Raw genomic sequence first — 25,522 nt, forward strand, 5'->3', positions numbered from 1 at the left:
TGGTTAAGACGGCACCTGGTGATCAGCCAGAAGGCGTTGCCTGGGTTGTGAAGAAAAATCGGACCACCTCTAGGATAGGCTCAGAACCCTTCCGCCCTCGTGGACAGGTGGACAGCTCGTGTCTCCCCTTCCTGCCTGTAGGATGGGTGAACTCTCCTCACCCTGCTGACCTTTAACCTGATTGGCTTCTGTGCCTTATATTAGCTGTGTGTGCTTCCTCAATAAACAAGCTCCAGCCTTGACTGGTCTCCCTGGCACGTCTGATTGTCCTCCAGGAGGGAGGGCTGGGTGGGGGCTGTCAGTCCGCCCTCTCCTTTCTTGGCTTGTCCTGGCCGGGGCATGCTCTCCCCAATCTCTCCAGCAGGTCAGGAGGGGCTAAAAACACCGACACCTCCCACAAAAAAAAACAAAAAACAAAAAACAAAAAACAAAACATTGGGGCTGTGGCTATAGCTCAGTGGCAGAGTGCTTGCTAGCATGTGTGAGGTGCTGGATTCAATCCTCAGCACCACATAAAAATAAACAAAATAAAGGCATTGTGTCCATCTACAACTATAAAAAAAATTTAAAAAATTGGAGTTGGGATGTGGTTAAGTGGTGGAGTACTTGACTAGTAGGTGCGAGGCCCTGCATTCAATCCTTGGTACTGAAGGAGGAACAAAAGTAAAAATTGGAGAAAAATGCAAACTTATTTTTTACCTACTCTGTTATATATATATATATATATATATATACACACACACACACACACACACACACACACACACACCCATATATATATATATATATGGGTGTGGGTGTGTATTTTTGTACTGGGGATTGAACGCAAAAGTGCTTAACCACTGAGCCACATCCCCAGCCCTTTTTATTTTTTACTTTAAGACAGGGTCTCACTAGTTTGCCTACAGCCTTGCTAAGTTACAATTCTCCTGCCTCAACACCCAAGCTGCTAGGATTACAGACATGTACCACTGTGCCCAGCATAAACATAATTTTTAAAAAGACTTTTAAAAGATGATTCTGAGGAATTGGTTATCCTCAGATTTTGATATCTGATCATAAAAAGCCCCCAGTGCAATTGTTATACTAAATGAGATGTTCTTAGGCCTAACGTAGGTTTTTGCAGTTATGTACAAACTTTTTTATGTCAGTGGTTTTCACTGGGGGCCAGGGATGTGGCTAACATTCTACAATGCACAGAGCAGCTTCACAGAATATCAGAATCCCAAGTGTCAATTGTGCCAAGTCTGAGAAACCCTGGTCCAACTTGATTTCCTTGTGTTATAAAAACAAAACTGTAGCAAAGCCAACACAACGGTTTCAGGATATCAATAAAAGGTTTCAAAATTGAGAAAAATTTCTGAATACCTCATTGCTTTGTGTAAACTTCAGCAAAATTTTTTTTCAGAGTAGTCTATTAATGGATGAATCAAATTTTTCAAAATTCCATTTTGTGAATTAAGATTTATATTTTTTCTGTTTCAAATAGTATCCAAAGCAAATTACACTTTTCATTTCAAGCTGAGAGCCTAGCGTAGGGTGCCCAGGAGTTGAATAAATAAATGATTCCAAACATCTAAATGTTAGCCAGAAACAGGAAGCCTGCGTTTCAGGGGCTGTAACTCAGAATCTCCTTCCCAGGTGGTAAGGCAGATCTCCCGATCCCAAGTGAGGGTGAGGACACTTCTGCCACCAGGTCCTGCTGCAGGCCAGGCGTACTTGGTAGGGGGTCTGCTCCACCAGAGGAGTCAGAAAACCTTAGCCCAGTAGACCTCCCCTACCTCACATAAGGGCAGCTGGTTTCCTCTTAGGAAAACTATCACAGAATTATTAGAGAATTAAGAAATCAAATGCAGAAAGACTATAAAGAATGTTTTAAAAGGAGGCTTAGGGGCTCCTAAGCTCAATGGTACAGTGCTTGCCTAGTATGTGTGAGGCATTGGATTCAATTCTCAGCACCACATATAAATAAAACAAAATAAAGGTCCATTGACAACTTAAAAAAATTTTTTTAAAAAAGGAGGCTTAAGCTCAGCTGTCTAAGTAACAGTCCTTGGAGGCTCTAGGGTGGATTTTAAAACCCTGTTGCCCTTCAGTGAGCATGGATGATCTTTTAGAAAACCACAATGTGCTCTCAAGCAAATGTAGAAAAGATGCAAAGAAAGGTTCTACCTCAGATCTCAAAACAGGACTAAACTCCCAAGTGGTAACATATACTAATTCTGCATATTAAGTACATGAGTAAAGTATTTGTTATAACTATTTGTATTTTTTATGTATCTGAAATATTTTATAATAATGATAGCAAAAGAGCAACAAGACTTCAGGGATGTTACACATGAAATAAAAATACTGCATTGATGTTTACTTTAGTTCTAAAGCATACTAGCAATGTGCTCAGCTCATTGCCATGTGACCATTACAGGCAATACCAGGACTCTTAAGGAATACTCGAAAGTGTGTCAAAAATAGGTTGTTATGATCAATCCTAGGACGGACCCATTCATGAATAAAAAGAGGAAGCCTTATGAGTAAATGGCATATTTTCAAACTAAGTTGAGGTAGAAAAAATAGAAAAGCCAGATTAAAAAAGTTTTACCAGTGATACAATAAAAACACATAAACCTGTATCTACTCCCATTACAGACATGAAGTAAACCAGGTGAGTGCTTAGCCACCTCCAGTAGGGCTATTCTTTACTAAGAATGAATTTACCATTACCTTCTTCAACTTGCTGAGGGATGAAATCTCTTGCCTGGGAATTTGCAGAGCTGAGTCAACACTGCCACATATAGTTTCTGCAAACCCAGGTGGGTTCTGGGTCCAGCTCTGCAATGCTTGGGGGCAACCCAATCATTTTCCCTTACCCCTCACAGAGTGATCTCCACCTCCTCTGCTTTCTCTCAGTTCACCTCAACCCTGGTGTTTGGATAATGAAACAGCTCAGCACTGTGACCTCTACAAGGCTCTTTCCATGAAATATCAATGTTTTATTTCCATAGTTTCCTGATTATATACTTTCCTTTCTGATATCCCACCCCAATACAAAAATCCATAATTCTGGCAGTATATATTTGACTTTTGAGTCTCACAAAATATTTGTTGATTGATGTATAAACTACTCAGCACAGATGAACTAGTAGTATAAAACAATAAATCAAAGAACTTATGCTTGTATTACAATAATAAAGCAATTTGGGGGATGAGCAATCTTAGAATTTTTTTTCTTGTGGTGCTAGGGATTAAATGGAGTTTTTATGTTGATAAGTATTAAAGACTAGCTTAACTAGTGTTTTTCAAATTAGCATTAGTTGTCTTTAAAGGTACCCCCCCCCCACACACACACATACACACACTCCATCTTCCATGATCTATGTCTATGGAAAATGTTTTTGGCAGTTCTCAACTGTGTGGTATGATGACTTTGAATTCTCAGTGGACCTAAGCAGGCTGCTGTGCAAGCCAGGCATCTGGTTGACACTTGGATTGTCCTGTGCCTAACTCTGAAAAAGTGGTAGGAGGCCCCACATGTTGCTGTGGAAAGGAGGGGGACAAAAAAGGGCAAATCTCACCACCTCTTCCCAGTCCTTGAGCCTTCTCATGAAGCATCACTCCCCAGGCCTGTTGGCCTTCCTCCTAACACCAGGAAAGTCTAAAACATGATGATTCTTCAGACTAATTTTCTGAGTTTCTTAGCAAATAAAAATTGAAGAAATCAGCCAGGTACATTGACACCTATAATCCCTGCTACTTGGGAGGCTGAGGCAGGAGGATTACAAGTTTAAGGCCAGCCTGGGCAACTTAACCAGATACTGTCTCAAAATAAAATTTAAAAAGGGGCCGGGAGGGACTGGGGGTGTGGCTCAAGCGGTAGCGCGCTTGCCTGGCATGCGCGGGGCGCTGGGTTTGATCCTCAGCACCACATACAAATAAAATAAAGATGTTGTGTCCACGGAGAACTAAAAAAAAAAAAAGGGGGCGGGGGTGGGCCGGGGACCTGACTCAATGGTAGAGCACATGCCGAGCATGTTCAAGGCCCTGGAGTAAATCCTCAGCACTGCGAAAAAAGAAATCAGAGAGAAAAATTCAGAAGGGATGTGTTTAATTTTAAGGCTTTGAGTGCTCTTGAGGTTTGCAAATATTCCTAGCAGGCCTCCCTTTTGCAGTTAGACACTGTATTGGTCATATGGAGGGGAAAATTATATTGGAGAAAGCATTTATTAATGGAATTCTAAAAATGGTGGTTTCAATATCCTACATTCACATATTTTTCTATTTACATAATGACCAAATTTGAGATTTACTGCCAGTAATCTCAAGATTTATGACATCAAACAGCAACACTGCCTCAGAATAACATTCTCTTTCTATTGCTACCCAAAATTGTAGTGTAACTGGCCTCTAGTCCAACAATCACTGTGAAATAAAAATTTAGGAGAAATTAACATCTTATTTATTTATTTATTTTTGCAGTGCTGGGAATGAAACACAGGGCTTCGTACATGCTGGCTAGTACTTTACCACTGAGCTAGACCTCCAGCCCAAGAGATTACTAATTTTAAAAAATATAGTTTCAAAATGGAGACTTTAAGACAGTCCCAATTAAGTAATTTTTGAATGCTAGAATGATTTTAGGTATAAACATGACCCTTCTGGTTATCTATACATGGATTCTTAAAATATGAACAGATTATCACTTATTTCCCTGGACAATTTACTAATTGTCACCCTTGTAATCCAAAGGAATTAATACTTCTCAAAAGATATGCAATTCCCTGTTGAGATATGACTCCAGTGAGCCAGCCCCTTTCAAACTGGCTGTATAAATAGAAACTGAGATAAACAGAAATCCATCACTGTTGGTGATGACACTGATCTCATTAAATCATTAAACACATTGCCATATTCTGAAAAATACACAAATAAGTCTAAAATAAAAATGTCCTCGTCAACATAATTCATATCCTAACAAACTTTTCAATGGTTCACGAAATCCATCCTCATTTTCTGAGTTAACAAGGCTGAACTTTAGAGGTGCAACAACCAACTCCTGAGGCCGTCACTGCAGCGTGGAGAGGCCCTCCGAGGGCTTTCCCAGACACAGCTTCTTGCGGTGCTGCTCCTCACTCCCAGGCAGGGCTCTCAACACACCGTCTATCATGCAAGAACAACTTCATGTCAGAAAACATCACTTCAAACTCATGGGGACTTGCTGCAGGCACACAGGTTGGAAAAGCAAAACAATGCTTCAGGTAAAGGACCAATCATTTTACCTTCAAATTCTCAACTGCTTCAATATTCCACTTAAATGTTTGTTTCTCCAATCAATACTGAATCTAGATAACTCAAAGGTAATACAATGTCTGGTGATTTTTTAAAAAACTGGATTCACTCCACAGTATACGGCAAATACTAAATACAACTTTTTTTTTGGGGGAAAGGCACTATTATTAGGCTGGAAGAAACAGAAATCAATCCCTGTTGGTGATTACACTGGTATCAAATAATTTTTTTTTTTAACGTTAGTAGAAAATCTGTTCTTCCAGGGGATGACTGGTCCTTTCACTTTTTTTTTTTTTATTTATTTAATCTTATGTGGTGCTGAGGATCAAAATCAGGACCTCGAAAATTAACGCACTTACTTATCCTCCAGAGAGAGGATGGCAGCACCTGTGGGGCAAGGAGTACAGGGGGACTCTCCCACTCCTATTCCTCTAAGTACGGAAAGTGGCCTTATCCAACAGGGCAGGCTGGGAGAAGAGCCTGCCTTAACACCTTCCTGGCTTTTCTTTTTACTAGCTTTGTTGGTACCAAACAACCTCGTATGTGTTTAAAGTATACAATAAACTGAGCATATTTACAGTGTTCAGTTTGATGAGTTTGACATGGTACACATCTATGAAACCGCCACCACAGTCAAGTCAATGAACACACCCGTCACCTGCAAGTATCCTTCTGCCCTTTGCTTCTGTGCTCTTGAGGTATCTGCCTGCCCTCCAAGCCGGTGTGTTCCGCTCTGCTGTTTCCCAGTCCCAAGGACACCTGGACCAGGTTCTGGCTTGCCTTCCAGAGTGGATCTGGAAGCCCCCCTCTCTCAATTGTCTTTTTATGTAATATTTGAAACATAAAAAAAGAGAATATATGTAATACAGAAGGGAGGTCTAAAGCCCAATAATAAAATAAACACTTAAGAATCTACTGCTCCAAATAATTATCTTGCTTAAATTTGCAGTAACTGTTTGCATAGAAGAGAAAAAATTAAAAGCTACTGTCCCAAATAATAGCTACAACATTATCAGTTGCCTTCTTCTCTCTTCTCATCCCTTTTCCCCATTCAGATGTAACCACTATCTTGAATTTTGTGTTTATCTTTCTATTGTTTCTTAACGGTTTTACTACATACATTAAACAATATGCTATTTGGTTTCTTTTTAAACTTTATACAGAAATTCAAAAGATAGTCTTCTGTATTTTTTTGTTCAACATTTACCTTTTTGAGATTCACCTGTGTCAAAGAATGTAGCAATAGTTCACTTATTTTCACTGTTATGTTGTAGTTCATTGTGAGAATATACTATATTTTAAATGTAATCTCACAAGCTAAATATCTGTGTCATTTTCAGTTTTTGTTTTTAAGAATAACATTGCAATGAATTTGTTATATTTTGGTCTTTTATACAAGATGCAAGATTTCTTAGAAGTTGAAATTACTGGGTCATGGAGTACATACATGCATGTTCAGCTTTACAAAGATAATGTCTAATTATTTTCCAAGGTGGCTGTAAAACTTTCAATCTCCCTAGCAACATATAAAAATTTCTAATAATCTACATCCTCACTAGCAGTTGGTATTGGCAAATTTGAATTATATAAATCCAATAGGTATAAAAACATTGCTTCAATGTGATCTTAATTGGCCTTTCTCTGACCACTACTGAGTATGATCATCTTTCATATGTTTATCAGACATTTACATTTCTGCTGATGTAAATACCAAAAAGTAAAATTTTTCTATTAATTTTTATCCTTATCAGTTAGTAGAATTTTTTTACGTTAGTGGAAAATCTGTTCTTCCAGGGGATGACTGGTCCTTTCAATTTCTTTCTTATTTATTTATTTAATCTTATGTGGTGCTGAGGATCGAAACCAGGACCTCAAAAGTACTGAGCCACAACCCCAGCTCCCTTTCACTTTCTTTATAATGTCTTTTGGAGAAGATAAGCCCTTACCTGGAATGTATTCTATAATTTGTCAAGTTTTTCTTTTATAGTCAGCATTACTTGTATTCTGCATAAGTTGTTCTTCCTATTTCAGGTCATAAAAAATTCTGTATTTTCTTCTAAAACTTGAAATTTGCTTTGTCTCTTTAATTCATATGGAATTTTGAGTATTATGTGAGGTAAAAATTCATTATCAGTTTTTCCTACATGCATTAACCATTTTCCAGCACTACATATTAAATAGTTTATCATCGCGCCTGTGATTTGCATGGCCCGCTCTGTTAGGGATGCTAAATGTCCCATAATCCATGGGGCAATGCCCCGTACTAGAAAGCTTTATCAATCAAAATACCAACAGTGTGCCCTTTAGTACATAGTGGCTTAACTCATCCACTGACTTTTTAACAACTGTACTTTTTTTTTCAGTGTTATAAGAGAAGTCTGAGTATAACATGATATAGGAATGTGCAGGAGAGAGATCTTTTCCAGTTAAGAGAACCAGAGAAGGTCCTGATGTAGTTCCTTGGACCATGGTAACATGGATTCTTTCTTCCCCAAACTCCTTTCTGTGCAAGTGAAATATCTCTAGTCTCTTTACAAAACATCCCTTGGGAGAGAGAGAGATGCTTGCCTCCTAAATGCCACCTCAATCAAAGCATTACATGGAGGGAGGGTACCCATCAATATTCCTCCTGTGACATCTTGTGCTCCCACCTCCATGGTGACAGGGAGCTTACTGCCTCATGAGGGAGGACAATTCTGGACAATTCAGACTATCACTGAGAGTTTTTCTCTTTGTCAAGCCACGATGTGTGTCGCTGTGGTTTCCACCACTGGTTCTACATTCTGTGGTTTGGTTGACTCCCATGATCGCAACACATCAAGACACACTTCACCACTTCCTGGACACTTCTCCTCACCAAGGTAGACATTTCTGATTCTTCTTCCTGGTTTAAAGTGGTGATATGACAAAGCAGAGGAGCATGGATTCTAGAAATAGACTACTGAGCTTTGAATTCTGGCTTTACCACTCATGGGGTGTAGATCTTTGGTCTAGTTACTTTACTTCAAGAAGCTTCAGCTTCTTTATTTGCCTAATGAAGATAATAACATCTATCATAGAGGGTTACTGCAGAGATAAATTGCAATAATCCACAAGAAGGTATTATCAGCATGCCTAGGAAATGAGGATGCTTCCCCAAAGCATGAGAGGATTCCATGAGATGACTCTGGTAGACACGTTTCATAAAATGCTCTCCATGTAAAATTATCACCTGGAACTTAGCAAGTGCACTTTACCTTCAATTTCAGCGTTTCTCTCTCTTTCCCCTGACACTTTATGCCAAGATATACCCATGGAAGTACTATATTGGTCCCAAAGATGATAATGCCTGTAAAATGGGACTCAAAGCAATTAATGGAAGAAAAAACAAGCCTCTCAACTTATAGCAAGTGCCCAATCTTGAACTGCCTTTTCTTTAAATTCTAGATTACACTCGGGCAACCTGTTAGAAAGAACACTGAAAATCTTGGAAAACTGGACCTGTCAGGAACTGACCTTGCGCAAGTCACTCTGCCCTCTCTGATCCTCTAACCACTTCTAACAAAGGGGCTGGACCAGGTAGTTATTAACAAAAAGCAATGTACAAGATGTACTTTCTAGAACTCAAGACCTGGTCTCAAATTTCATTTCTGGTGGTTTAGAGCCTTGACCTCTGTAAGTCTTGGTTCCTCATCTATGTAGCAGCATTAATAAAAGTACTTATCTAGGGGGTTGGGGCTGTAGCTCAGTGGCAGAGCACTTGCCTGGCATGTGTGAAGCACTGGGTTTGATCCTCAGCACCACATAAAAATAAACAAATAAAGGTGTTCTGTTTACAACTACAAAAAAAATTTTTTTTAAAGTACCTATATAATATGGCTGTCTGGATTTTTTTTCCTCAAATTCTATCAGATTCTTTTCAAAATTACCAACTCTGTACTAAACATTTTTTTTTTAAATGTTAGGGATTTAACACAGGAGCACTTAACCACTCAGTCACATCCCCAGTCCTTTAAAAGAGTTTTATGTTGAGACAGGGTCTTACTAAATTTTTTAGGGCCTCAATAAGTTGCTGAGGCTGACTTTGAACTTGTGATCCTCCTGGCTCAGGAGTCTCTGGAATTACAGGCAAGCGCTACCATGCCCAGCTCAGATTTGATTTTTTTAATGGCTTGTTTATTTTAGATTGTTTTTTTTTTAAAAGTATATTTTACTTCTTAAACATTTTATACTGTCTAGTTGATAACACCAGAACAGGAAGTCCTCAGGAGTCTCACTGTGCTGTTTGCCATTTCTGTTCAGTCTCGATCATGGGGATGTATCTTCTATTTGTTGACTTTTCAGTAATGAACTAATGGACTCATTATACCCTGTGGGCCTCAGCTGGGAAGGTTTTCCTTCTAACAGAATCTGCATTTGCTTCTGCCAGCAGTTAGGAGGTACCGCTGAGAGGGGGTCTTTTAGCTTCCTTTAAGGACTCCCAGCTTAATGTCGGAATCTGAGGTTCAGTTTGTAATCTTGCAGCAGACCCCCCACTTCCTCTCAAGAGACCAGCTGCTATGGACATTGGCTTATGTGTTTGCTTACTGTTGCTTTTTATGTTCGGGCAAATATTCCTCTTATCTCTCTTTATTTTTATTTATTTTTGGAAGGGAGGATGCGTTCCTAGATAGTTCCTTCATTTCCTTGAAAGCCCAACAATTCTTTGCAAAGAAAGCCTGAGTTGTGTTATTTGGGTTCCAGCTCTCTAGCGGGGAGGACACCTGAGAGCCAGCAGTCCATCGCACTGCTACTTGCCTTCGGCTTCCATTCCTGGTGCTGGCCTTGAGAGGACGTGAGGCAGCAACCCCCACTGCCTCCCAGAGCGCCACACATTGATTTGGCCAAAGGTCAAGCTTCAGCCCAGCAATAAAGCTGGGATTTCAACTTTCATCTGTTTGATTCTTATGTCTGCTTCTCCACAGAATGAAAAACTGGAAAGGAGCCACATACTGTATGATTCCATTTATATGAAATGGCCAGACTAGATGAATCCATAAAAACTTAACAGTAGACCAGTGGTTGCCTAGGGCTGGGGGAGAGCGACTGAAATGAGTACAAGGTTTCTTTTTAAGTCAATGAAAATGTTGTGAAATTGGGTTGTGGTGATGGCTGCACAATTCTGAACATAGTAAAATTGACAGAATTCTAGATTCTAAAAGGGGTGAATTTTTGATATATGAATATCTTAATAAAGCTGTCATATAATTGAAAAGGCGATAAGGATATTATTTACTAACATAAAACACTTGTTCAAAAATGCATGAAAACATAAACATACAGTTTAATGAACTGTCAAAAAGTAAACATACATTTAGCCATTATCTAGGTCGATAAATAAAACATTGCCAGTGAACCAGATACCTTCTTCTGTCCCCTCCTTCAAATCTCAGGACTTTTATCCTGGATAAAGGCCTATCGTTGACTCTAAGTAGTAAATACTTTCTATTTCATGCCGTGGATGGCATCTTCTGATGAAAAGATGCTTTTAACACAGACAATATAGTTCATCTTTCTGTTTCCTTTTCCTACCTTAGGAAATTTTTAATTGAGCTTCAAACAGTGTCATTAAAAATACTATCTTTAATCAGTTATATTTTCCTTTATTTTTCCACTACTTTTTTTCTTGATAATTTTTTTAAAAAGAAAAAACAATGAATATGTATTTTTTTCAGATTGCCAATAATAAATTTACTGTCTGAATAAAATAAAGCTAATTCAGATCATAGAAAATCAAAACATTCATATTTTCGTAGAGACCTTCATATTTTTTAATGTTTCAGGGTAATCAATCCATTGTTATCAAGAAAATTTATAGTACACTTCCATTTATCTAGACTCTACAATTATAACACAGCTACTATTTTTAAATTGGATCTCCTAAAGATTATATTACTATTATCAAAATAATTGTGTTAGTGTGCAAATAACAAAACTTTTAAGACTAGTAATTTACTTATGGTATCTCTGATGATTCTTAATCAGATTATTAAAATAACAGAACATGTCCATTCTCTGACCAACCTGAGCACCTGTGGCTTTACTCTAGAAGGATATACAAGTACCGCTGTCCTCATCACTTCTTCCTAGATCCATTTGCACTAATTATATATATTTTTCATTTCTCACACCCAAGAAGCCTTTGTTTTGGTATAAACAAGAATTGTTCTTTACTGTTTCATATAAATTTATAAATTCAATTTGTCATGATTATTTGTATTAAACTGCAGAATCTACAGGAATAATTATTAATAGGTACTTTCCCCAGCATCTTGCATATAGTAGATATGCAAATGTTTTTGAATAAATTGAAAGACAAACATCTAATCTGTATAAAGAATATGATCCATCTATTAACAAAACAACTCCGTCACTTGACCTTTGACATTCACCAAGTGCCCATTTTCCTCAGCAGCTGGCCTCCAGTAGTTAGCCTCCACAGAGGACTTGAGATACTTACTTTCTCTCCTTTCAGGCTCGTTTTGTTCAAGATCATAAGCTCCAGATGGATTCAGCTGCCACTGTAAGAGGGTACAAACACTTTATTTGTATGTTTAAAAATGACTTAATAAAGAGCATTTCAGCACTCTGCTTTTAAATATCAAAACAATTTGATAAAAATACAAGAAAAAGGAGTTAGCATGTCCATATCAACAAAGTCCTAACAATACCACCTGAGTGATCCTAAATGGGATGACTTCTGGGGTCAGAATCAATACTCTTAGAGAAGATACTTTATAGTAATTTCATAAGTAAGACAGGGGGAGATTAGAGAATTGCTGTGATTTGTCTCAGGTTACAAAATAACTAAAGGCAGTGATGGGATTAGACCTAGGCCTGCCCAATGCCCAGAACCATGGAATTTCTACATTGTATAATTTCTCTAGGACCTACTAAGTCTTATAATAGGTAGAGAAGACCTAGGTATTAAAGGCTAACAATATGGCCAATTTTACCTTGCCTTTTAATATAGTTAGATCATATAAACTATTATTTATTTTCTATCATATATAATATCAGATATCATTCATCTCCTCTGGTTGTAGTATTCTATCTCAACCACTCAGAAAGAAATAGGGAAGACTGAAGATTCTTAGATAGAGAAGACTGAAATAGTAGAAAAGAAAAATGGAATGTAATCGTTATCTCTAGGACAGCTCTTCCTTCCTTTCTTGCCTAATTGGAATCTCCATCGAATCACTAATGACTTAACCAAAAAGGCCCTGCTGGGCCATTGTCTCTGGAAAGTTTGAATTACCTGGGAGCCTCTTCCATAAGCATCAATTAGTTCATCAGATTAACTAGTTAACATCTTGAGCCTTGAGGGGGGATGAGATACAAGACAAACATTTTACCATGCATTAAAAGTCCTTAGACTTTTGGTCACTTACAGAGATGAGATGCCTAGAATTAGTGCCAAGAAAGAGAGAATTTACAAGGGGTGGGAAGTTATGTAAGGGGGGAAAAAAGAGTTATGTTTTGAAACATGTTAAAAACCTATTTATTTATTTGGGCAGAGAAAGTAAAAACCAATAATTCTAATTTACACTTAAGAATATTCATGAAAAGTTTCTTTATAACTGTAAAAACTTAGAAATACTCTAGCTATCCAACAACAGGGGAATGATTAAATAAATTAGGTCTCTAGGTTTGGAAGATTGTATAAATTGTCAAAAAATAATTTCTGAGGAATTTTTAACATAGAAAATACAGTAATGTTGACAGTGATATCTATGAGTTAAGGAATAATACATGTTCTTTTTTATTTTGCTACTTTCTACAATGAGCATATATTTCATAATAAAAAAGTAATACATCTTAATAAAGAAAAACTCACCTTCATTAGACAAGAAAAATTTTTTTTTTAATAACAGCACATGAATGTACACTATATAAAATCTATTCTGGAGAACAGTTTTACCCAGCTCTAACCTGCTTTTTTGACAACAACATAGAATAAAACAACTTATCTCAAGGTATATGGTTACATTTCAAAAAGAAAAGCAAATATGTTTCAAATAAAAATTAATTTACTTTAATCTTAAAACAAGTATCAAATTTATTGACACATCATACTTTTGACAGTTGAGCAAATCAAATTATTGAAATTCAAATTTAGAACAAATACTAGTTCATGTTAATTACTGGTATTTTCAAAATTCGGTGTAGAGCTAACCAGTTATGCACAGATGAGGAAAGGATAAAGGAGTGGAGAGTTACTCTTCATGAAGAGAACAGAGAAAAACTGTGAGTTTCTTTATTCTCTGGAATGTGTACCTGAGCAAGGGACCTCTTGGGTGGGAGTTCTCAGTTCTGTTGGGTTTCTCAGCTCTGCCCCTGGGCTTCCCTTTGTCTTTCTTTTCTGAGTTATTCCTCCATTGCCCTTTTGATCTCTCCTTTCTCTTTACAATTCAAAAATCTACTAAAATCTACCAGTAACCAAGATATTCCAGAGTTTGCTATAAGCCAACACTCACAGTCCTGAAGAGCTAGGTCACTTAATCTTTATGAAGAAAATTTGAAAAAACCCATTTCTTTACCTCTCCAGGAGGAATAAAGAGACAATCAATCAATCAATCAATCAATCAATCAGAACTGGGGATTTCTTTGACTGATTGGACATAGGTTTTTATTTACAAGACAAGCACTTCTCATCTCTCTCTTTTTTTGGCATGGCACTGCTGTTTTCTTTTTCTTTTTCTTTTGTGGGAGGGTACAAGGGATTGAACTCAAAGGCACTTAACCACAGAGCCACATTCTCAGCCCTATTTTGTACTTTATCTAGAGACAAGGTCTCACTCAGTTGCTTAGCACCTTGCTGAGGCTGGCTTTGAACTCATATCCTCCTGCCCCAGCCTCCTGAGCCACTGGGATTACAGGTATGTACCACTGCGTCAGGCGGCACTATGTTTTAAAACTGTTAGGCTTTAAATAAAATAATTAAAAACCAAAAATAAAAAATGGTAAACATTTGACACTTCATATACATACAGAAACTAGGTAGTATTTTCCTATGCTTAAAGTGTATGTGCTTGTATGTACATACATATATACATGTATATACACACACATATATACATATGTACACACAGAGAATACATTTATGTTCCAAGCACCCTGGACTGAAACTGATGTACATAACAGGAATGTAAAGTTCAAAATTATAAACAGTTCTATTTTATGCTTTTTATATCCATGAATTCTAGTATATAAATGTTATATTAAATGCCACGATTAAATCATTAGATGTCATAAAAAGCAATATGTTATTATTCAGGACATGATTCTTTTGCTATGTAAAACATTGGAATAAGTTTGTTTGTTTGTTTGTTTTTGGTTTTGTTTTTGTGATGCAGGGAATCTAATCCAGGGCCTTACACGGCTAGGCAAGCACCCTACCATCACACTATATCCCTGGCCACCTGTAATCTCAGTGACTCAGAAGGCTAAGTATCACAAGTTCAAGGTCAGCCTGGGCAATTTAGCAAGACCTTGTCTCAAAAAATAAAAAGGGATTGGGATTTAGTTCAGTGGTAGAGTGCCTTTCGGTTCAGTCCCCAATACAAAAAAAAAAAAAAAAAAGAACATTCTTAGAACAATCAGTAAACCTTGATGAATGTATAGATTAACAGCAGTAATATATCAATGCTAATTTCCTGGTTTTTGTGGTTCTGTGATTATTCCTTGTTTGAAGAAACAGAATGATTTGGCAGGTCAGCAACTTCTGGGGAAAATTTTTCTTTGTAGAGCTTTTGTAACTTTTTGTTAGCACTTTTTCTCATGAGGAACGTGTGTGTGTGTGTGTGTGTGTATGTGTGTGTGTGTGTGTGTGTACAAGAGCATGCATCTTCCTGTCTTTTGGATAATCTTCAACTACTTTCACCTCTATCTACCACTCCAAGCTGAAACAGGTGAGGGAAGAAGCGAGTCAGAGCTTTTCTATTAGCCACATGATGGCACCAGAGGTTTCCCTGCCTCAAGCTAACTCTAGGTCAACTTACAACTCTACAGAAATGTAAAATTCCCTCTCTCTTTTTTTTCATTTAAAAAATTATTTATTTTTAGCACCAGGGATTGAACCCAGGGATGCTTAACCACTGAGCCTCATTCCCAGCCCTTTTAAAATATGTATGTTTTTTTATTTATTTAGAGACAGGGTCTTGCTGAGTTGCTAAGGCTGGCTTTGAACTCTCAATCCTCGAGCCTCAGCCTCCTGAGCCATTGAGATTACAGGCCTATGCCATTGTGTCTTGCAGAACTATAAAATTCTTATGGCAGAGATCCTTAGTGAACATTTTTTGGTATGTAAGTGCTTGCATGTAAAAAATAAACTCAAAGTGGGCTGAGGTTGTGCCTCAGTGGTAGAGCGCTTGCCTAGCATGTGAGAGGCACTAGGTTTGATTCTCAACATGGCATATAAATAAAAAAATAAAGGTATTGTGTCAATCTACAACTAAAAAAATTTTTTAAAAAAATAAACTCAATGATAATAATTTGTTGAAACTCTTTAAAAGGATAGAAATCACTAATTTACAATACACAACAGGGTATCAAACAACATAACAGGAAATACAGTTTGAAGAAAAAGTGTATCTATCTACTTACGGTAAATTTGCTAACACCCTCAAGTTCCCCAAACCTCATGTAAGAGATGTCTGCCTTCTTTTTTCCAACATCTACATCTCCTGCATAGATTTGTTTTATGCCAGCACCTTTAATTAAAGGTACACATTCATCACATGGGCATTTTGTCACAAAAATCATGCTTCTTTCTTCTGGTTTTATTTTTTGACACCTACAAAAAAATTTACAGATTATTACAAAGGTAATTTCTGAAAGGGTAAATTATTTCTTAAAGAGAAATTCTTAAATTTTAATGATGAGTTGTTTTAAAAATAGATTCACATTATAAACAATAATCAAGCCTTACTCTTGTTAAATTAGTCAATCAATGTTCAAAATCTGTAAAAACCTGACAATCACTATAACTTAAATTCATTTAAGCTGTTGGCAAGGTGTTCAATATAAAATAAATAAAAACAGAAAAAGAAGGAGGGAGGAGAAGAAGGGAGGGAATAGAATGCAGAAAAGAGAGGATAAAAAAAGAGAGAAAAAGAAAAAAGAAAGCGGAGGATGTAGCTCAGTGGTAGAGTGGTTGCCTAGCACTCTTGGAGCCCTGGGTTTGAACCAGAACTACAAAAAAAAAAAAAAAAAAAAAAAGGAAAACCACATTTTCTACATAAGGATCTCTTTAAAATATGGAAATTGGGGTTAAAACTAACTATTATTTATTAAATATTGAATCATCAAGGCAGCTTAAAGACCTAGCCCCCTATTCCTAACTGGCACCTAAAGGACCCTTAGTAAATACTTACTAAATAAATAAATTAATATTAAATTTCTGTTTTGAGTTATAGTTCTCTTACCCCTTCTCTATCAAAGGTTAATTCTACTTAAAAAACATTTGGAGCCCAGTGTGGTGCATGCCTGTAATCCTAGTGGCTTGTAGATTGAGGCAGAAGGATTTTGAGTTCAAAGTCAGCCTCAGCAATTTAGCAAGGCCCTAAGTAACCAAGCGAGACCATGTCTCAAAATAAAAAATAAAAAGAGCTAAGGATGTGGCTCAGTGAATAAGTGTCCCTGGGCACTTAATCCCTGGTACAAAAAAAAAAAAAAATGGCTATGTCATCTTCAGACCTCCATATAAAATGAAGCAAGTAACCTGTAATGAAGAGGATGGGAAAAAAAACTTGAGGAGATTTTTGGTGAAACTGTATGCTGGGGGTAGTCTAGGACCAAGGACTGCTCTCACCTGAGGTCACAGGGATTGTAATTCTAGGTTCTATGGTTTACATTGCTCTGAACCAGCTGTTTTCAATTATCTTCCATATTCATCTCCCTAGTTGAAACTCATTTCTGTTCATCTGGACTAGGGCAACAGAATTCTACACATCTAGTCTGCTCAAACGATGCTTCTGCCACCTAAGCAGTCTATGGACTGTGGCTGTCGGTGCAATTCCATTTCCCGACTGCCTACCAAGTGGAGTCTAAACTTGAAGTCCTCTGTTGTCCAGGCCCAGCTTATCCTGTGAGCTGCATTTACCATGAACCCACACTCCAGTCTAACAGGAATATGCATGTTCCTAAATGTGGAATGCATTTTTCCACTTCTAGACCGTACCTTGTGTTAGAAGCAAGAAAGGTCTTCCTTTCAAGGAATATCTCCTGGCAATCATTCAGAGCTCAGCTCTAATGAGAAGCTCAACTTCTTTCACACAGCTTTTCACTTACATCCCTGTTTTTGTCCATAGCAGCCCCAGAGCACTTTGTGCACTGTTTGCCTTTCCCACAGAGTCCATTGCATTAAGTGTATGCATCTTAGATCTTAATGCTTACTGCATTAGAAGCTCCCCAACGACAGGGGCCATGTCTTATTCAGTTTTTAATCTCCTAAACTCACCCCCTTAATGGTAAAAGCTGACAAGTGATTGTGGAAATCACCTAAATGAACATTAAAAGGAGATGATGATAGTTGTTATTTCTAACATTTTTCAAAGCAATTTGGTTCATCATAAAGTCTACACATTCATAAATCTATGTACTCAAAATTTAGAAAACAAAGGAGAAAACAAGAGGTTGTATTTTGAACAAATATTAAGGACAAATTTTAAGTCACTTCTTATTAGAGAGAGGGAAGAAAAACAAGACTTGCTCAATAAACTGGAAGGCCTGGAGAATCTGGCAAAATGGCCTCAGGTCCAGCAGGACCAATATTTACCAAAACTATATTTCTGGAAAGAAGATTTTCTAGAATTTGAAAGTGGAAATAAGTCACAACTAAAAGAAAACTTATTTCAACTGACCTTTGCTACATTTTAAAGGCACAATAAAAAAATTTCCTACCTAAATGTCAAAGCATTTTGTTCAGCATGTATGATGTATCTGAATTTCCTTATTTCTCTGTCTTTCTGTTTGTCATCCATATGTGGGAAGTCAGCATACTCAGATCCAACAGGAAAGGCATTATAGCCACATCCTATGAAGTACATAGCTCCGGTTCCGTCACAGCTTCTCTACAAAAGCGAGCAGACCAATGGTTACTTTCAAAATTCAGAAAAGGCACTTTGCAATGTGACTTTAAAGCTTGCTTTCAGGGGCTGGGGTTATAGCTCAATGGCAGAGCGCTTTCCTCGCACATGTGAGGCACTGGGTTTGATCCTCAGTACCACATAAAAATAAATAAGATAAATAAAGATATTAAAGAATCTTTTTTTTCTTTTTTTTATTGTTGGTCGTTCAAAACATTACATAGTTCTTAATATATCATATTTCACAGTTTGATTCAAGTGCGTTATGAACTCCCATTTTTACCCCGTATACAGATTGCTGTATCACATCAGTTACACTTCCATTGATTTACATATTGCCATTCTAGTGACTGATGTATTCTGCTGTCTATCCTATTCTCTACTATCCCCCTTCCCCTCCCCTCCCCTCCCCTTTTCTCTCTCTACCCCCTCTACTGTAAATCATTTCTTCCACTTGTATTATTCTTCTCTTACCCCTCCTTTCCTCTTATATGCAATTTTGTATAACCCTGAGGAACACCTTCCATTTCCATGCGATTTCCCTTCTCACTCCCTTTCCCTCCCACCTCTCATCCCTGTTTAATGTTAATCTTCTACTCAAGCTCTTCGTCCCTACCCTGTCCTTGGTTACTCCCCTTATATCAAAGAAGTCATTTGGCATTTGTTTTTAAGGAATGGCTAGCTTCACTTAGTATAATCTGCTCTAATGCCATCCATTTCCCTCCAAATTCTATGATTTTGTCATTTTTTAATGCAGAGTAATACTCCATTGTGTATAAATGCCACATTTTTTTTATCCATTCATCTATTGAAGGGCATCTAGGTTGGTTCCACAATCTTGCTATCGTGAATTGTGCTGCTATGAACATCGATGTAGCAGTGTCCCTGTAGCATGCTCTTATTAGGTCTTTAGGGAATAGACCGAGAAGGGGAATAGCTGGGTCAAATGGTGGTTCCATTCCCAGCTTTCCAAGAAATCTCCATACTGCTTTCCAAATTGGCTGCACCAATTTGCAGTCCCACCAACAATGAACAAGTGTACCCTTTTCCCCGCATCCTCTCCAGCACTTGTTGTTGTTGGACTTCTTAATGGCTGCCAATCTTACTGGAGTGAGATGGTATCTTAGGGTGGTTTTGATTTGCATTTCTCTGACTGCTAGCGATGGTGAGCATTTTTTCATGTACTTATTGATTGATTGTATGTTCTCCTCTGAGAAGTGTCTGTTCAGGTCCTTGGCCCATTTGTTGATTGGGTTATTTGTTATCTTATTGTCTAATTTTTTGAGTTCTTTGTATACTCTGGATATTAGGGCTCTATCTGAAGTGTGTGGAGTAAAGATTTGTTCCCAGGATGTAGGCTCCCTGTTTATCTCTCTTATTGTTTCTTTTGCTGAGAAAAAACTTTTTAGTTTGAGTAAGTCCCATTTGTTGATTCTAGTTATTAACTCTTGCACTATGGGTGTCCTATTGAGGAATTTGGAGCCCGACCCCACAGTATGTAGATCATAGCCAACTTTTTCTTCTATCAGACACTGTGTCTCTGATTTAATATCAAGCTCCTTGATCCATTTTGAGTTAACTTTTGTGCATGGCGAGAGAAAGGGATTCAGTTTCATTTTGATGCAAATGGATTTCCAGTTTTCCCAGCACCATTTGTTGAAGATGCTATCCTTCCTCCATTGCATGCTTTAGCCCCTTTATCAAATATAAGATAGTTGTAGTTTTGTGGATTGGTTACTGTGTCCTCTATTCTGTACCATTGGTCCACCCGCCTGTTTTGGTACCAGTACCATGCTGTTTTTGTTACTATTGCTCTGTAGTATAGTTTGAAGTCTGGTATCGCTATACCGCCTGATTCACACTTCCTGCTTAGCATTGTTTTTGCTATTCTGGGTCTTTTATTATTCCATATGAATTTCATGATTGTTTTATCTATTTCTACAAGAAATGCTGTTGGGATTTTGATTGGCATTGCATTGAACTTATAGAGAACTTTTGGTAATATCGCCATTTTGATGATGTTAGTTCTGCCTATCCATGAACAGGGTATATTTTTCCATCTTCTGAGGTCTTCTTCTATATCTCTCTTTAGGGTTCTGTAGTTTTCATTGTATAAGTCTTTCACCTCTTTTGTTAGGTTGATTCCCAAGTATTTTATTTTTGGGGGGGATATTGTGAATGGAGTAGTTGTCCTCATTTCCGTTTCAGAGGATTTGTCGCTGATATACAGGAATGCATTTGATTTATGCGTGTTGATTTTATATTCTGCCACTTTGCTGAATTCATTTATTAGCTCTAATAGTTTCTTTGTAGACCCTTTTGGGTCTGCTAGGTATAGAATCATGTCATCTGCAAATAGTGATAATTTAAGTTCTTCTTTTCCTATTTTTATGCCTTTAATTTCTTTCGTCTAATTGCTCTGGCCAGTGTTTCGAGGACTATGTTGAACAGAAGTGGTAAGAGAGGGCATCTCTGTCTTGTACCAGATCTTAGAGGGAATGCCTTCAATTTTTCTCCATTCAGAATGATGCTGGCCTGTGGCTTATCATAGATTGCTTTTACAATGTTGAGGTATGACCCTGTTATCCCTAATTTTTCTAGAGTTTTGAACATAAAGGGATGCTGTACTTTGTCGAATGCTTTTTCTGCATCTATCAAGATGATCATATGGTTCTTATTTTTAAGTCTATTGATGTGGTGAATAACATTTATTGATTTCTGTATATTGAACCAGCCTTGCATCCCAGGGATGAATCCTACTTGATCATGGTGTATAATTTTTTTGATATGTTTTTGTATCCGATTCGCCAGAATTTTATTGAGGATTTTTGCATCTAGGTTCATTAGAGATATTGGTCTGTAGTTTTCTTTCTTTGAAGTATCTTTGTCTGGTTTAGGAATCAGGGTGATGTTGGCCTTGTAGAATGAATTTGGAAGTTCTCCCTCTTTTTCTATTTCCTGAAATAGCTTGAAAAGTATTGGTGTTAGTTCCTCTTTAAAGGTTTTGTAAAACTCTGCTGTATACCCATCTGGTCCTGGGCTTTTCTTAGTTGGTAGTCTTTTGATGGTTTCTTCTATTTCCTCTATTGTTATTGGTCTGTTTAGGTTGTCTATATCCTCCTGACTCAATCTGGGAAGATCATATGACTTAAGAAATTTATCTATGCCTTCACTATCTTCTATTTTATTGGAGGATAAGGATTCAAAATAATTTCTGATTATCTTCTGTATTTCTGAAGTGTCTGTTGTGATATTGCCTTTTTCATCCCGTATGCTAGTAATTTGGGTTCTCTCTCTTCTTCTCTTCGTTAGCATGGCTAAGGGTCTGTCGATTTTATTTATTTTTTCAAAGAACCAACTTTTAGTTTTGTCAATTTTTTCAATTGTTTCTTTTGTTTCGATTTCATTAATTTCAGCTCTGATTTTAATTATTTCTTGCCTTCTACTTCTTTTGCTGTTGTTTTGCTCTTCTTTTTCTAGGATTTTGAGATGAAGTATGAGATCATTTATTTGTTGTTTTTTTCTTTTTTTAAGGAATGAACTCCAAGCAATGAATTTTCCTCTTAGAACTGCTTTCAATGTGTCCCATAGATTCCGATATGTTGTGTCTGTGTTTTCATTTAACTCTAAGAAGTTTTTAATTTCCTCCTTTGCTGAGGGCCATTGCCAAGTAAGAATGACGCATTGATATTTCCTTGCCAGCGTACCCCATGTTAAATGGACTTGCCTTGGAAATTTGCTGTGACCTTGCATGTGTGTTTGAGAAAGGTGACCCTGCTCAATGACCAGGGTGGATCCAGGTTTTAGGAAGTATCCGGGTTTAAGATAATTTGGTTTTAAGGCGTTCCCAGTTTAAGACAATAGGGGTTTTAGGGAAGTTGGAGGTTGAAGATTATTGCTGCCGGGATTAGGGCATTCCTGCTGCCTGAGCTCCCGTTGAGCTCTCGTGAGATTCAGAAGGTAGATTGGAAAAAAGCCTCATGGAGTAGGTGAATTGGGCGGAGCAGAACTGGGATTTCCCCAGAACGTGTGTGGAGGCCGGTGTGAGTTCGGGAATAAATAATTGCTGTTTGAATAAGCCTAGCTACAAAGTCAGCATAAGGTTTATTAGGTCTCTGTATTACCTTAGATAGCTGACCTTGTAAATCTCCATGTCCTTGTAAAGTCTTCCATGCCCTAACTGCGTCTGCAGCAATTTGTGCATATATAGCAGGATCATATTCAATTTGTTGCCGTTGACCCTCATAAGGTCCTTTTCCTAAAAGCATATCTAGATTTCTTTGAGGGTAACCGGCTGCTGCATTTCGCCTAGCTGTCTCTGTGCAAAATTCCTCATTGGCAACTTTCCATAACAAATATTGTCCTCCATTTAGCACAGATTTACACATGCTAGCCCAATCTGCTGGCGTCATGTCCAAGTTAGTAATGGATTCGACCATGCTTACCGTGAAGGGAGCTTGGGGACTGTAGGTTGTTACAGCCTCCTTTAACTGCTTCACTGTTTTAAAATCTAAAGCACGGTGAATTCGCTGCCCTCCTACCTTCTCAAGTATGGGGCATGCTAATCTTTGAGGTCCTGTCTCAGGATCCCACTTATCAACTACGGGGTTTGAGGGCCACTCAGCTGTTTCCATCGGTGGGGCTGTTGGTTGAATTACGCCCTCTGGTAATAAAATGGAGTTAGTAACAGCCTCTTGTTGTGGCCTTTTTCCTAATAACCCCTTTTCCTTTAAATTTTCTTCCTCTCTCTGACTAGCTCGAGAGATCTTCTCTTTTGCTTGATCTAAAACGTCTTTCTCCATGGTCTGAATCTCTAACAATTTACTTAACACCTTTTCAGTTTCTTTTTTACTAATTTCTAATCTTGTATAAAGATAACACAACCCAATAAGATAACACAAAACAAAACCGCAACTGAATGAAACAAAAACTAAATAAAAAATCGTTGTATCAAATTTCTCTTCCTCAGGGCGGACAAACTTCAAACCTTGAGCCAACCATTTTTCCCAGTTTGCCTGAGAAATTTCTAGGGACAGGCAGCTTGAAACAAAAACGAAATAAATCAAAACAAGAACACATTGTTTTTTAAAATGGTCACCCATTCTCTCGCCTTCCCTCAGGGGCGAGCAATTTCACTTACCTCCAAGTTTCAGACACTCCCCGATCGGGCCACCAAATGCCAATGTCTTGGCTTGGCACAGAATCAAGAGCCACTCACAGCTTTGTAGATTCAAACAGCAATTCTTTATTCCCGAACTCACACCAGCCTCCACACACGTTCTGGGGAAATCCCAGTTCTGCTCCGCCCAATTCACCTACTCCACGAGGCTTTTTTCCAATCTACCTTCTGAATCTCACGAGAGCTCAACGGGAGCTCAGGCAGCAGGAACGCCCTAATCCCGGCAGCAATAATCTTCAACCTCCAACTTCCCTAAAACCCCTATTGTCTTAAACTGGGAACGCCTTAAAACCAAATTATCTTAAACCCGGATACTTCCTAAAACCTGGATCCACCCTGGTCATTGAGCAGGGTCACCTTTCTCAAACACACATGCAAGGTCACAGCAAATTTCCAAGGCAAGTCCATTTAACATGGGGTACGCTGGCAAGGAAATATCGATGCGTCATTCCTACTTGGCAATGGCCCTCAGCACTCCCTGATGTCTTCTAAAACCCATTGATCATTCAGTAACCTATTGTTCATTCTCCAAGTGATGCATGATTTTTCCTTCCTTTTTTTATCGTTGATTTTCAGTTTCATTCCATTATGATCAGAAAAGATGCATGGTATTATCTCTACTCCTTTATATTGTCTAAGAGTTGCCCTGTGACATAATATATGATCTATTTTTGAGAAGGATCCATGTGCTGCTGAGAAAAAAGTGTAACTACTTGATGTTGGGTGGTATATTCTATATATGTCAATTAAGTCTAGGTTGTTAATTGTGTTATTGAGTTCTATAGTTTCCTTATTAAACTTTTGTTTGGAAGATCTGTCCAGTGGTGAGAGAGGTGTGTTGAAGTCTCCCATGATTATTGTATGGTGGTCTATTAGACTCTTGAACTTGAGAAGAGTTTGCTTGATGAACATAGCTGCACCATTGTTTGGGGCATATATATTTATGATTGTTATGTCTTGTTGGTGTATGGTTCCCTTGAGCAGTATGCAGTGTCCCTCTTTATCCCTTTTGATTAACTTTGGCTTGAAATCTATTTTATTAGATATGAGTATGGACACTCCTGCTTGTTTCCACAGTCCATATGAGTGGAATGATTGTTCCCAGCCTTTCACCTTCAGTCTATGTATATCTTTTCCTATCAAATGCATCTCCTGTAGGCAGCATATTGTTGGGTCTTGTTTTGTGATCCATTCAACTAGCCTGTGTCTCTTAATTGGTGAGTTTAAGCCATTAACATTTAGGGTTATTATTGAGATATGGTTTGTTCCTCCAGCCATATTTGTTTATTAATGTTACTAAACCTGATTTGTTTTCCTCTTTGATTACTTTCCCCCCTTTACTGTCCTACCTCCCACTGTTGGTTTTTAATGTTATTTTCCATTTCCTCTTCCTGTAATGTTTTGCCAAGGATTTTTTGAAGAGATGGTTTTCTAGCTGCGAATTCTTTTAACTTTTGTTTATCGTGGAAGGTTTTAATTTCATCTTCCATCCTGAAGCTTAATTTCGCTGGATACACGATTCTTCGTTGGAACCCATTTTCTTTCAGTGTTTGAAATATGTTATTCCAGGATCTTCTAGCTTTCAGAGTCTGTGTTGAGAGATCAGCTGTTATCCTGATTGGTTTATCCCTAAATGTAATCTGCTTCCTTTCTCTTGTAGCTTTTAAAATTCTCTCCTTATTCTGTATGTTGGACATCTTCATTATAATGTGTCTAGGTGTGGATCTCTTATGATTTTGCACATTCGGCGTCCTGTAGGCTTCTAGGATTTGGGATTCTGTTTCATTCTTCAAGTCTGGGAAGTTTTCTCATATTATTTCATTGAATAGATTGTTTATTCCTTTGGTTTGGAGCTCTGTGCCTTCCTGTATCCCAATGACTCTTAAGTTTAGTCTTTTAATGTTATCCCATATTTCTTGGATGTTCTGCTCATGGTTTTTTAGCAGACTTGCTG

General features: G+C 37.8%; 1 protein-coding gene across 4 annotated transcripts in view; it reads right to left on the bottom strand.

Annotated features, from left to right (window-relative positions):
• Positions 1-264: 264 nt before the first annotated feature.
• The window catches only part of CDADC1 (cytidine and dCMP deaminase domain containing 1), a 61,547-nt gene continuing 36,289 nt past the window's right edge, over positions 265-25,522 (bottom strand). For 2 of the 4 annotated variants that reach the window (XM_081282856.1, XM_081282857.1), the window contains exons 7-10: positions 18,205-18,374; positions 15,907-16,096; positions 11,762-11,822; positions 265-5,154 (exon numbers count right to left, since the gene is read on the bottom strand). In XM_081282856.1, the coding sequence (XP_081138982.1) occupies positions 5,060-5,154; positions 11,762-11,822; positions 15,907-16,096; positions 18,205-18,374 (516 nt within the window). In that variant the 3' untranslated portion in view covers positions 265-5,059. Of the gene's footprint in view, positions 5,155-6,079; positions 6,103-11,761; positions 11,823-12,559; positions 12,621-15,906; positions 16,097-18,204; positions 18,375-25,522 lie in introns of those variants that run through there. The other 2 variants (XM_081282858.1, XM_081282859.1) reach the window with 2 other exon arrangements.

The sequence above is a fragment of the Spermophilus citellus genome, assembly GCF_964194105.1.
Source record: "Spermophilus citellus genome assembly, chromosome: 1".
Classification (NCBI taxonomy): Eukaryota; Metazoa; Chordata; class Mammalia; order Rodentia; family Sciuridae; genus Spermophilus; species Spermophilus citellus.